This window comes from Dysidea avara, chromosome 7 (assembly GCF_963678975.1).
Source record: "Dysidea avara chromosome 7, odDysAvar1.4, whole genome shotgun sequence".
Classification (NCBI taxonomy): domain Eukaryota; kingdom Metazoa; phylum Porifera; class Demospongiae; order Dictyoceratida; family Dysideidae; genus Dysidea; species Dysidea avara.
In genome coordinates this window covers 15,998,291-16,012,770 of record NC_089278.1, presented here as the reverse complement: position 1 = coordinate 16,012,770, position 14,480 = coordinate 15,998,291, and the positions used below count along the sequence as shown (strand labels likewise).

The 14,480-nt window shown below is 35.3% G+C and overlaps 2 protein-coding genes across 3 annotated transcripts in view; one reads left to right on the top strand and one right to left on the bottom strand.

The window, feature by feature from the left end:
- Positions 1-8,122, top strand: part of LOC136261624 (maternal embryonic leucine zipper kinase-like) — a 36,316-nt gene extending 28,194 nt beyond the window's left edge. Inside the window, exons 19-23 of the mRNA XM_066055650.1 lie at positions 31-97; positions 4,710-4,835; positions 4,895-4,998; positions 7,688-7,779; positions 7,871-8,122. Coding sequence (XP_065911722.1) covers positions 31-97; positions 4,710-4,835; positions 4,895-4,998; positions 7,688-7,779; positions 7,871-7,953 — 472 coding nt within the window. The 3' untranslated portion in view covers positions 7,954-8,122. The remainder of the gene's footprint in view (positions 1-30; positions 98-4,709; positions 4,836-4,894; positions 4,999-7,687; positions 7,780-7,870) is intronic.
- Positions 8,123-9,228: 1,106 nt separating this feature from the next.
- Positions 9,229-14,480, bottom strand: part of LOC136261496 (maternal embryonic leucine zipper kinase-like) — a 30,998-nt gene continuing 25,746 nt past the window's right edge. Inside the window, exons 16-23 of one of the 2 annotated variants that reach the window (XM_066055502.1) lie at positions 13,765-13,885; positions 12,915-13,128; positions 12,727-12,802; positions 11,912-11,978; positions 11,100-11,207; positions 10,946-11,049; positions 9,489-9,577; positions 9,229-9,413 (exon numbers count right to left, since the gene is read on the bottom strand). In XM_066055502.1, coding sequence (XP_065911574.1) covers positions 9,331-9,413; positions 9,489-9,577; positions 10,946-11,049; positions 11,100-11,207; positions 11,912-11,978; positions 12,727-12,802; positions 12,915-13,128; positions 13,765-13,885 — 862 coding nt within the window. In that variant the 3' untranslated portion in view covers positions 9,229-9,330. The remainder of the gene's footprint in view (positions 9,414-9,488; positions 9,578-10,945; positions 11,050-11,099; positions 11,208-11,911; positions 11,979-12,726; positions 12,803-12,914; positions 13,129-13,764; positions 13,886-14,480) is intronic. The other variant, XM_066055503.1, reaches the window with a different exon arrangement.

Genomic DNA, 14,480 nt, shown 5'->3' with positions numbered 1-14,480 from the left:
CTATATGGATATAATCTGATATTATTACAGGGAGGCCAAGTCCTATGATCAAGGAATGGATATTCTTCATAAAAGGAGAATGTCACATAATCCAAAGGTAATGCTTCTTTGCATGTTGACTGCAATGCTTGGGGGGGGGGCTCTACTACTGCTTGCTCATGTTAGTGTGTTGTGCAGCTGGTATGGGCACATGACAGACAGGTGTGTAATATGCAGGAACCATAGTGAGTGGAATTTTTGTGGTGAAATTTCCCTCGGCACTTTCTATTACCAAGTTTGAGTGTAACCAATATAGTTATCTCTCAAGATATGGGCTTTTAAATTTTGCTGTTTTTATTTATATATTTTTCCCTATCTTTTTCTTTCATCACACACATATAACAATAATGGGTCATTCCATGTCAAATCAACAAGGAATTTAGGGTCACCTCTCGGATTTTGACGAAACTTGATGTGTTTGTAGTACCTATGGTGCTTATCACTCATGCAAATTTTTAGCTCCATACATTCCATAGTTTCTGATTTATGACCACAAATATTTTGAATATTTCATAAAAATTTGGTCCATCTCTAGTTATAAAATTGATTGCAACTTTGTTGTATGTAAATATTTTTAAACACAATTTTCATTGATGGAAGACTGTTGATTGACCTTTCCAGTGATCCCTAAATTATGGGATATCTACTTAATTATGGTTCAAAAGTACTTCATTGAAAACTTTAATCCTCTATATTTTGAAAAATGCTGCTTGAAATTTTTCAAATTCTTTTGTGAATAATGATTGGGTCATAGTCTATGTTTGATAAAATTTTTGTGGTGGGACCACAATGGACTCAAGAGATATAATGAATTATGTTGTGGTATGCGGTGGAATTTTCAGGCTATTATTGCTGTATTGGAGTGTACGCCTCCAATAACCACTCACAACAAGGCTATGCCAAGTTTGTCTTACAGAGTGAAGGTGTATAGGTACATTGCAACCTGTATTAGTGACCACCTGTATTGAAAGGCCACCTATATGCTGCAGTTAAATTATACTTCTTTAATGTATAGCACAAAAGCATCAACCCTTTCTAGCAAATCCAAAAATGGTCCTTATTAGACAGGTTGACTATAAATTATAGATCTGACCACCATGTGTCCCTAAACATCATGTAAATGTTGTACCATCTCTTCACAAGTATCTTCTTTATTAAGTTGAATCCCACTGTAGTGGATTTAGCCATATTTAAGTTCCGTATGTGGCTGCATAGATACATACAACAGAACTCCTCAGAAGGGATACCTGGATACCTTGATAACCGGGACACCTGTTTATACACTGTACTCCCACTCTAGCAGCGCACATACTTTTGGACCAAGATACTTCTGTAGCTTCTGTAATATGAGCACTTTATTATGGTCCTAACAATGGAGGGGTTTTACCATATACGTACATGCATTAATTGTATCTCAATGTGTGAAATTAATTACTACATTACTTTAAATTCACGACCACTTTGAAGATCAAGTCATAAATTCATACACATACTCACATAGGAAGTAAACATGTTGACCACATATTTACCATTTACCTGTACTGATCTTCAAAAACGTGAACACAAAATACTTTGAAAAACCATTAATTTTAGTAATTACAGTACTATAAATCACACATTGAGGTGCAAGCAAGTGTTAATAATATATATAAAAACTCTTGGTACAAGTAATGCATCTACTATATACAGAGTAACTCTTCTCTCTCCGAGTCCCTGGACCATTGATAAAGTGTTCATTTTTGAGAAACCCCACAGATTTGTCTTGGGTCCAAAATGTACGTACAATTATAAAGTGAGATCATGAGGCTATCAAGGTACCCAGATATCCTTTTTAAGGAGGTCTGTTGTACCTATGCAGCCATGTACGTAACTTGAATAGTGTAGAGCGGGGATATGTATGTAAGTGTATAACAGCGAGATTTTACTTAATAAATAAGGTATAACTGAAGAGATTGTACAACATTAATGTGTTTATGGACGCATAATTATCTCATTTATAGTCAACCTGTCTAATAAGGACCATTTTTGGATTTGCTAGAAAAGATTGATGCTTTGGTGCTATACATTAAGATCCAATTAAAGTATAAATTAGCTGCAGCTTATAGATGGTCTTTCAATACAGGTGGTCATTAATACAGGTTTCAGTGTACCTAGACACCTTCACTCTGTAAGACAAACTTGGCATGGCCTTGTTGTGAGTGGTTATTGGAGGTGTACACTCCAATACAGCAATAATAGTCTGCAAATTCCTCCACATACCACAACATAATTCATTATATCTCTTGAGCCCATTGTGGTCCCACCACAAAAATTTTATCAAACATAGACTATGACCCAATCATTATTCACAAAAGAATTTGAAAAATTTCAAGCAGCATTTTTCAAAATATAGAGGATTAAAGTTTTCAATGAAGTACTTTAGAACCATAATTAAGTAGATATCCCATAATTTAGGGATCACTGGAAAGGTCAATCTACAGTCTTCCATCAGTGAAAATTGTGTTTAAAAATATTTACACAGTACAAAGTTGCAGTTGATTTTGTAACCAGAGATGGATCAAATTTTCATGAAATATTCAAAATATTTGTGGTCATAAATCAGAAACTATGGAATGTATGGAGCTAAAAATTTGCATGAGTGATAAGCACCACAGGTACTATAAACATGCCAAGTTTCGTCAAAATCTGAGAGGTGACCCTAAATTCCTTGTTGATTTGACATGGAATGACCCTAATGCAAGCCTGTTTGTAGATTTAGGTTATGGTATTATCGCAACCACAGAACAAACAACTTACAAAATGTATCTGTAGACCTAGCGAAGATACAGATACTATAATAGAGCAGTCATATAATCTCTGATAAAACAGTCAGGTACAGCTGAAATACTTTACATTTTATTTTGACCTGCCAGTTCACTACTAGAGGGTAAAATGTCACTAAAATAAATGGTATTGTAAAGACACCTTATATGTAGAAATCAACATGTTATAGCAAGGAAAATTTATGTGAGTTGTCACCATCTAATAAAACATTCTAGAAATCAGATAGTAAACTGCTCTTTTAGTGATAAAGTCTTAACCCTTCAATTCCGGAATTATAATTTTGAACATGACATAATGTGTAAGTATGTATTATAGGCAGAGCGTCAGGTTTCTGTTACTGCATAACGGGATATTCTTATACATGAAATGAAACCTAATTTCATGCACTATAATAACCTGTAAACAGCGCTAAAGGGTACCTTTGATATGAAGCAATGAACAGCAGACGTTGTCTTTGCCAGAACTTGACTGCATTTTTTTATGATGCGAGCGTCCATTATAAGATCACAAGATCTATTGTATACCACTAGATTCTTTAGCACATGAGGATTCTAATAGCACTTAGTGTAAGGCCATAAGCACCAAGTATGGCGAAGATGTTCCTTGTTTAATGAAGCAGTGTACAGCATTTGATGAAGAAGGGTGTTTACTAAGTGGTATGATGAAAAGCATTTATTGATGCTTGGTGCCATTTTATCATGAAGTTGATGGTGAGTAATGTAGTGGCTGTGGGATCTTTCTATCATTAATACTTACAAAGTTAATTATTTTAGTTTGTATAGAGGTATGTGTCAAGCCTAAATATAGGCTTACCGAATTCAAAGGGTTAAGACTTTGTTCTGTTTTGTACTGCCTATAGAAAAGGGAAAGAATTTAAAGCTGCCGGCTTTAAAGTTTTCATATACAACAAGTTGATGTTGTGTTACTTCTATAAACCAAACACCATGCAGCTAGCTAACTCATCTGGAATTAACCAACTATGTAACTCATCTGTAATTAACCAACTATTTTATTATGTTGTGCAATAATACACAATTTATTGTAATTCTCGGATTTTGTAATCCATGAAAATTTTGTAATTCTTCAATTACATTGCTATGCATTGCTAAGGAAGCACTTGTTAAACAAACCGCTTTTAATAACATATTACGCACAAAAGTATCTTCTAAACTGTTTTATAGTTTGACTATAGTGTGTTTTTCCCATAATTTCTCTCGACAAAGCCTCAAAGCTGCTCTTCGTTTTTGTTTGCATACATTGGGAATACGTCCCCTTTCCAACCGAAGGGATAGGCTATTCCTGGTAGTATACGAGGCCTGCACTGTTGTTTCTCAATTGTTAAATGCCTGTAAAACCCGAAGGGAAGGTAATTCACTAAGTCTGAGGAGAGTTTCCACACCCATATTTCAAACTGTTGAAAAGACACCACCCCAGAGCAAAGTTTACCAGTGCGTAGGTTAATACAGACTTCATTTTGCTTTTACTTCTTAAACCTAAAAGCTGTTTTTACCATTTAATGATTTTACTCATGTGGATGCATACGGACAAACATACATAAGTAGGTAGATAGGTACACACACACTTTTACAAAAACAAATTCAGTAAACCAGGCACGCACATGGTTTAAAAATGATCATCTAAGCTAAAACAGCTGATCTGTAAGAGTGCAGCCTTCCAAATGACTAAAGTTGAAAGTTGTAATAAATTTAGTGACGTTAGTATCACTACAGTGTTTGTTGGCTGTCACATTTGATCTCATTTTTAACAGCCATGTTCTAGGAATTTCATACTTGGCCAGTTGCCAAGCTCTGGACATTTAATGATCGATGGTTTTAACTTGTTTGTAGTATGAAAAAGAAAGATCACAAAGTGTTCAAGGTGGTGCCACACTCATATCCAAGATAAAAGCAGCAATTAGAAGGCCTTCAAAGGAACAAACATTTGCAGTTGACCAAGAACCACGTCGTGTAAAGGTACGGACATGTTTCTGCTAACATAGCTAGTATAGAGCATGGTTGTTCTTGTGTTATAGGGCCACTTTAGTGTTTCTACTACATCACTGAAACCAGCTGATGAAGTGATGCAAGAGTTGCTTCAGGTACTTGGGAACAAGAAAATCACTTTTAAAAGGAAAAAGTGAGTATTGTCACAGTAATAGATTATACAAGGAAAAATATTATTAAGAATTTTAAGGATCATAAAAAAGTAGGGAAGCAAGGGAGGTTGCTTACACGTGAAGATATACTAGTGGACATTAATCCCTACTTCAGTCTATGGCCATGACTGAATTAGGGATATATGTACTTTTTTTGTAACATTATTATGTATGGGGTGCCGTTTGTACCAAAATTGTACAAAAATGCCTTATTTATAAACTATAACCATACTTTATAAATCAATGCACTACTTTATAAATCATGAACATATACTTTATAAATCATATGCATGGTTTATAAACCATATATCTGATTTATAAATCATTGACATACTTTATAAACTATAACATTGATTTATATAATTATACATGTGATTTGTAAACTATAACACTTATTTGTAAAGTATAAACACTGATTTATAAATTATAATATTAATTTATATATCAATGTACTACTTTATAAGTCATGTGTATAGTTTATAAATCATGTGTATAGTTTATAAATCATACACATGATTTATAAATCAATAACATACTTTATGAACCATACATGCATAATTTATAAATCATCATTATGATTTATAAATTGCACATGTCAGATTAATAAATCATAAGTATATTTTACAAACCATCATCACGAGTGACTTAGTTTGGTTATTGTTGTATTTTATAAATCATTGTCGTGCTTTATAAATTTAACACATACTTTACAAATCACATGTACAATTTACTTTTGTAAACTAATACTATGATATATAAATCAATAGTGTAATTTAGTAGCAATATGTTGTTGTTTAGTATCGATAGTTATCAATATTGCTTAGATGTGCATCAAATGGAAAGCATTTGTGGCATGTGATCCAGCACAGGATTCAGCAAACTTAGTACAAGCTTTGGCAGCTGTTGTGAACACTTGCACTAATGAGAGCAACCCAGCAAAGTGGAGTATCACCGTCATGGGTAACTCCCCTGCCAGTAATTCCACTAATTATGCCACTCTTGCTGGCTACTCTTACACGGTGTAGGATTTGGGCTCAAGCCAGTCAGTGACAACAGTGGCATAATTGGTGACAACAGTGGCATAGTTGGTGGGACCACTGGCAGGGGCATTGGTAATGGTGATATACTCCACTTTGCCGGGTTGCTCTCATTAGTGCAAGTGCTCACAACAGCTGCCAAAGCTTGTACTAAGTGTGCTGAATCCTGTGCTGGATCACATGCCACAAATGCTTTCCATTTGATGCACATCTAAGCAATATTGATATGAATTCTAACTATCGATACTAAACAACAACATATGGCTACTAAATTACACTATTGATTTATATATCATAGTATTAGTTTACAAAAGTAAATTGTACATGTGATTTGTAAAGTATGTGTTAAATTTATAAAGCACGACAATGATTTATAAAATACAACAATAACCAAACTAAGTCACTCATGATGATGGTTTGTAAAATATACTTATGATTTATTAATCTGACATGTGCAATTTATAAATCATAATGATGATTTATAAATTATGCATGTATGGTTCATAAAGTATGTTATTGATTTATAAATCATGTGTATGATTTATAAACTATACACATGATTTGTAAACTATACACATGATTTATAAAGTAGTATATTGATATATAAATTAATATTATAATTTATAAATCAGTGTTTATACTTTACAAATAAGTGTTATAGTTTACAAATCACATGTATAATTTATATAAATCAATGTTATAGTTTATAAAGTATGTCAATGATTTATAAATCAGGTATATGGTTTATAAATCATGCATATGATTTATAAAGTATATGTTCATGATTTATAAAGTAGTGCATTGATTTATAAAGTATGGTTATAGTTTATAAATAAGGCATTTTTGTACAATTTTGGTACAAACGGCACCCCATAATTATGACTGGTGAACCCAAGCATACCAGAAAGAAATGGCACCAAGCTTATTGTTTTGTCTAAACGCACACCCCAACTGTCAATTACTGAAATAGCAAAGTGGCCTTTTCTGCTGTGTTCAGTCTTTTACATAGCGTTACAAACAAAAAGCACTAGGAGAAGGACCTCTGCAATCAATCCAGTCACAATGAAAACTCTTATCAAACGTAGGAAAGCCTCACGCAGAGCTACTGCAAATCAATACCTTGTGCTGTCAGCAAAGATAAATGGGACACAAAGGAGGACACAGGTAAATGCATTGTACATACTGGGGTATGCCAAAAGGCACCAGTAGGGCTGAAGTGACGTCAAACAGTGATAAGATCAAGCCCATAGCCTTAGCTGTTATCAAGTCGCACTTGTCTGAAGGCATCAGACAGACAGTCAGTCAGTAGAAAATCACACTAAATAGATTTTTTTTTCCTAAATTTCATAGCATTCAGGTCATACTGAATGTTCTTTTGTACCTCATCGATGCTGCCAAGGCACCATGGAGGTATTGTGAGGCTGGTTTTAGAGTGATAATTTTGACCAGAAAAGCCCAAGCCTTCATGATCCAGTACTATTGTACTGTATGATAATGTTGATTGACTGTAGCTGTTAGGTACAAATGTGCAATGGAACTAAACTCGTACCATACCCACTGTGTGTGTACATTAAGGGATTACAGTGTGTATGTATTCAACAGCTCCTTAATGTAAACATTGATTGTTTCACAGTTACAGTCTGCGCTGCCAGGAAGTCAGTAGCAAAGGAAGAACTATACAGTTTGAATTAGAAATTTGTCAATTCCCTGACATGGATTTAGTTGGTAAGTGCCCTGTACCACAATATTACTATAATGCTTTCACATTAACTGACTCAACTTTGTTTCGGTTACTATTGTATTTCACAAATTCTAGGTATACGTCGCAAGCGTATGAAGGGTGACACTTGGGAGTACAAGAAGATCTGTGATGAGATATTTAAGAAGGCTAAGCTGTAATTGGATTACTTAACTTTAATTTCACATTACTAAAGTTTAATACTTTTATACTATATTTTATTTTATATATGTAGCTATTTTTGTGTTGGTTATTTCTGATTTTGTCTAGTTATTGTTAAAGTACACATCTTACTACTTCATACAATAATTATGCATAGTGTATAATATATATGGGGTCCATGATGTCTCCATACGCTATACAAATATACTGTTGTTATGGGTGTGAATCACCAAGCAAAAATCACCAACGTATCACTCACAATATTGTGTCAGATAGGTAACGTGTTTATTTCTATATTGTACGCATCCTCACTGTTATATGTGAAGAACAGATTAAAGGATTGTATTAACCAGAACTTATAAGTGCCAAAGGCAGCATGCTCACATAGAAATTGAATTTCTGAGTTCTGTTGTAGATCTAACCTAGTAACATTAGTACAATTGGAAGACACTGAATGCAACACAACAAATATACAGCTTTGTACCTTATTGATTCTTCAACAGTGTTCTCATGATCTTCAATGTTAGGTGTTCTTGTACTATTACCTCTACAGGGACAGACAAATATAACTATTCAATAACTAAGCATTGTTCCAGATGCGCACATACACACATGTTGTAATATCATCAGCTGATAAATTTTGCAAAACAACTATTGCCCTGTGAACCAGCGTTGGGACCACTAGGCAAGTTGTGCTTAGACCTTTTCTGCGCTTTTAGTCTTGGATTCAGTTTTCTACATGGGTGGAAGGGAGTTGCCATTATAGGTTGTAAAACTAGTACATCATGCACGTACATTAAATGATAGTGTCACATACTTGGTGTAATCTGTAGTACTTCCATCATGACAGGCAATACACATTCCAAGCAACACCGTGTTTGTACTTTATCACTACTTGAGCACTCAGAGGGTCAAGATAGTTATACCATGGCCACAAGGGATTTGCCTGATATATATGCCCGAGGGCATGAGTATATATATCAGGCAAATCCTGAGTAGCCATGGTATAAGTCTGCTCACCTAATAGGTGAAGGAAGACAAACCTGCATTCACCACACCACTTTTATACATAATATCACTGCAGTCTATAGTTGAATACTCAATTCAGTGGGGTGATAAAAAGCTTTGCAAGCAGAAAGACAGTGGAAGGAACAAAGTATCTTTATGTCTGAAGGTGTCCAAATACCACAACTAATTAGGACCCCAGGGAGAAGCTAAAAGAAAATTAAGTTTTGCTATGCTATATACACTACTACTACCATACTGTAGACATCTCAGCAGCACCTCATGCTTTATGTTCCATACACAAAAGTGATACATATATAAAATAAACACAAAAAGTAACAAACTGTAGAAATTGTGTTATAGTTATTGAATTACAACTTGGCTTTCTTAAATATCTCTTCGCAGATCTTCTTGTACTCCCAAGTGTCACCCTTCATACGCTTGCGACGTATACCTAGAATTGTGAAAGAGTTAAGTTCCATTTTACACTTGTTAAAGCAAGGATAATACTGTGGTACATGGTACTTACCAACTAAATCCATGTCAGGGAATTGACAAATTTCTAATTCAAACTGTACAGGCTTTCCTCTCCTGACTTCCTGACAGCGTAGACTGTAACTGTAGAAACAATCTCATTTAAAAGCTGGTAGATATATTAAAGCCAAGCCATAATTTAATGATGTGGTCTTCTGGATTTAAATAATCAAAGATGGCAGCCAAGAAATAGCCAATCAAAGGTGGCGGCCAAGAAATAGCTGCAATGATGTTAATGTCATGAGCGGTCATTTAATATGATTGACATTACACATTAGCACCATTGCAGCATTTCTCAACTTTTTTCACCCTTTGAGGCTGCCACATTTTTTCACAGCTAGACTGCTTTTGGTATAATATACAGAAGACTTAGTTTTTGAGGACTTTCAATACAATACAATACAATACAATAAATACAGTACAATACACATACGTAGAATGTTTCCATATTTCTTACTGGCAAAATTATGAAATTTTATTATTAACTTACTAGTAGATTTAAGCTAAAATTATAAGGCAAAAAATAAATAACCTGAACTGTTGACATTAAGTTGCTTTTGTTCAAGTGTGGAGGTTATTTTTTCCCTACACTGAGGCTACACTTTCTCAGTTCATGGTTACTCTTACATTAGAGCATTTTGACCCCACAGTTTTTATATATAGATGTCACACCAATTTCTGTTAACCATACAAGGTTGAGTTACAATGGTTACTCTATAGACAGATTGGGATTCCCATAAGCAGTAGGTACGTATGACAAAATTAATTCTTCCTTTCATGGAAATAATTGTCCATGACTCTGTTAATGTTTATCGGATTTGCACCAGACTACTTAGGCCTTTTATGTACACCAACTTTATTGAAAGGTAGTCAAGTTATGCATTTACATTTTATAAATTTTTGTAAAAGTATGTGAAAAGAGATAAATTATGCCTCCCAAAATAAATGGGGAGTGGGGGATGAAGAAATTAAGTCATACTTTGAGGGCTTGTATTTTATGAATGCAAAAAATTATTGGGGTGCTCAGTGGTATGTAGTTAACAGAAAGCCATAAAATTCAAAAATCCAAAATCAATATAGCTACAGTCACAGTATATTAATAATCATACCATGCATGCCCCCAGACCCCCCTAGGACTATAAGCACACTATAAGATATGTCTTCCTTATATATTGACTTGCTATAAAAAAAACTAGGCCCTGGCATCTGGCTACACCCCTGGGGGTGCTGAAGATGGAGGGCATTTGCAGTGCAAATTTCAATTGGAGAAGAGAACATGGAGCACTTATGCATGTACTTGCAAAACATTCAGAGTGTGGTGTGCTGGCTTTCTTGGCCACATGACAGACTAGGTAGTACTATTATGTATCTAATAGCTGCTAGTACTAAAATATTATGTAGCCACAAGTCAAACAATAACGTAGTATGCATCTATACAACAGTTATACTCACTTTTTCTTTTTAAAAGTGACATTCTTGCTACCAAGAACCTCAATTAACTCTTCCATCACTTCATCAGCTGGCTTTAGTGAGGTAGTAGAAACACTAAAGTGGCCCTAACACAAGAACAACCCCTCTATACTGACTACAATAGCAGTGCCTGTACCTTTACATGACGTGGTTCTTGGTCAACTGAAGGTCTTCTAATTGCTGCTTTTATCTTGGATAAGAGTGTGGTACCACCTTGAGCACTTCGTGATTTTTCTTTTTCAAACTACAAACAAATTTAAATACCACTGATTCAGTTGAAATGAGGAAATGCAAACATCTAATGCCAAACATAGAGATTGATTGATTGAAACTAAAACAACTGAACTGTCAATGGGTGTGGTCTCTAAATGGCTAACATGGAAAAGATGTGATATCAAAGGTGGGGTTTTGCTTCTTTTTTTTTTCTACAGATAGTGGGAAAGATTTCACATGTAAGACTGTCATCATAAAGATTCAGGATGCTGCCTGATTTCTTGGATGCTCTATTAAGGTATATTGATACTTTACTGAGAAGGTTTGGCGAATCAACATGTGAAGCAGGTTGGTAGTTTGGTGAATTTACCACGCTATCAATATTGAACAATATAAAATATAACTAATTGGCATATAAAGTTTGGTTTGATTCACCAAATTTGCCAAACTTTACTAGTCATGGTAAACTTTTGACGTTTATGGAAAAACAAATTGTGATGGTAGTGTCTTGGATATAACTGTCTAGATTGGTTGCACTTAAATTCCAACCATAAACAACAGAGTTTCAAATGCATACATATGATAAGAGATGTGTCATTCTGGTTTCTGTCTAAATTATTACACACTTGCTGCCACACCGGCTTCTCTAAGTGATGTGTGCTAACATGAGCAAGCAAGCTGAATAGCATAAGTACCACTGAGCACAGCGGTTAAGAGGTTTATAAATGGTATTACCTTTGGATCATATGACTTTCGTCTTTTATGAAGACGATCCAACCCTTGATCACAGGACTTGGCCTCCCTGTAATAAGATCAATGAACATGAGTATTACTACATCAACAAGGATTGATGTGAAATAAGTAGTCTCGCGTGCCAGACGGTTTGTGTGGGGGCGGCAAATAAACCGTCTGGTCACTGTTGCACACATTCCAGGACCACTGCCGGAATGTTGGCAGAGCCAATCAGATCGCTTCGCGCACTCTGTGACGAAACAACCACTAATAATTCAAATTCTTAGTGTAATAAAGAACTGAATCTCGGCTACAGATCACTTTTTCGAAAGTTTAACAACGCCATGGGCTTAGGATCTTTGTTTCCCTAGTACAGGGCTCTTAAAAGCATTCGTATAAGAACGATCGTGGTTCGCTATGGATTTGTGAAACGACAGAATTGTCGAGGAAGACGTTCAGTAATGTTTCGAATACGTCACCAGGACATTACCAGTACAATTATTGTCTTAGTCTGCTCAAAGAGGTGATTGGAACGATTATTGCATCATCCTTGGCGCAAAACAATGCCGTGATGTAATCTAATTGCATTCCAGTGAGTTCACGGAAAGTGTGCAACAGTGACCAGATGGTTTATTTGCCGCCCCCACACAAACCGTCTGGCACGCGAGACTATGAAATAAGTTGGTCAGTGAAGAGTGCACCAAATAATATGGACAAGAGAGCATGTATTACTGTAAACAGCAAAATGCTTTTTTTGTACATAGTTGCTCCTGGTTACCTGTTCATCTCAAAAACAACACAGCACAACATGTACATACAGAATTGATAACGCTCCAAAGATATCTTCAGTGTCAGTTAAGAGCTCATGGTGTGACTTCCTCCCAATAGCAGCAGCTTAAAAAAGACATTTGAAATGACAACATAATAAACTCGATTGCACTGACTTATAACATTACAGTGCACATACATGTAATGTATAGTAAAAGACAAGTTCTTTCTTGCTTACTGAACGTACCCTTTATTTCTTCCACACGTCTATTGATAGGAATCTTCAGGTTGGTGATCTCTCCCTCTGGAGGGTGTATTGGCATACCAACACTGATCTTCTTACGCCGAGGAGTTGCCGGGGAGCCAGGTACCTCATCTTCACTACTGTCCACCACACTTTCATTAGTAGCAAGCTTGATGGTCGGTGGTTCACAATTCACATAGACAGGTTTCTGTAGGTATACCACAACCTTCATATTACATGAACTGCACATGGCACATGTAGAGTTTTACTGTACAGTATGCACCACATATTCTCCATCTTTAAATTTATTAGATGTTACACCACTTCTTTTCCTCTCTCTTTCTATACTTCTTAAAATTCACTACAACTGCGATGCAAATTTGAACCAACATAATGTAAAGAAGATGTTAACATACACAGTAAATCTCTGTATATGAATCTACAGCATATCCAATGTTTCCCAGCCTTCCAAAAATAGGTTAGTATCAAAAGACGTGATATCAATTAAAGGTGGTGGCCAAGAAATAGCTGCAGTGATACTGATGTAATATCATTGCAGCATTTCTTGGCCATTACTTTTGATATCACACTTTTTCATACTTGGAAGGCTGCACCCCTTTTACAGTTAGGACTTGAATACAAGTTCTCAGTCTATTTCAATATATTCTACAATATAGTGATGTTAATTTATCAGTCAAGAAAATAAATGCCTAGTAAGTAAGACAGCACACACCAGATTGAAACATGTTTATCTTCTACTGTGATTATTGTACATTATATACTGAATTATATACAAACAATATTTATCTTTGTATTGTATGTAGTAGAAATACTGACTATATACCTGTGCTGATGCTGATGTCTCAAGTGGACTAGGTCCCTTCAATGAAGGCTGTTTCCTTTTAGGTGCCAGAGATGTTAATACAGTCCTCTTTGGTTTTTGGTCATCACTACTTTGTTTATGGCTATATTAGTAAACATATAATGCAAGATGATGTCCAGCTGTATACTTACACATGAGAAGTATTAAGTTTCACAGGTGTGCACACACACATAATTAGTTTTCAGGAAACTAGTACCTAGATGAGAGGCCACATACCTATCAAAATTGGCCTGGCATTATAAAAGAATTTTCATCAAAGGCTGTGTTTGGTTCACCACAGCACACGTATATATGATGTAATGTACATCACAGCCAGTTTATGCATATGTTTAGGTAGAGGTATGTGTTTTCATCAGTACAAAGACTTTAAGTTGTCTAACAAGTTAATTCTTAAATTAAGAATTCTGGTTACATCAACCAAATCACAAATCCCTATTTTGACTCATTTGCTAGCATGGTTCTTGTCAATTAACTACAATCCCTTCTTGCTTTGTACTACTGCTGTGAAAACAGCTTGACGGCCAGAAGCTACAGTATGGTAACTGCTTACCATTAGCTAACACTTAATGAACAGGGATTGCTGACAACAATGAAAATGGGTTCATTTTGCCATTGTAGCCCATACATTTGTAACATAGGCGTGTATAGTGTGTACTTGTACGCATGTGTGCAGTGTA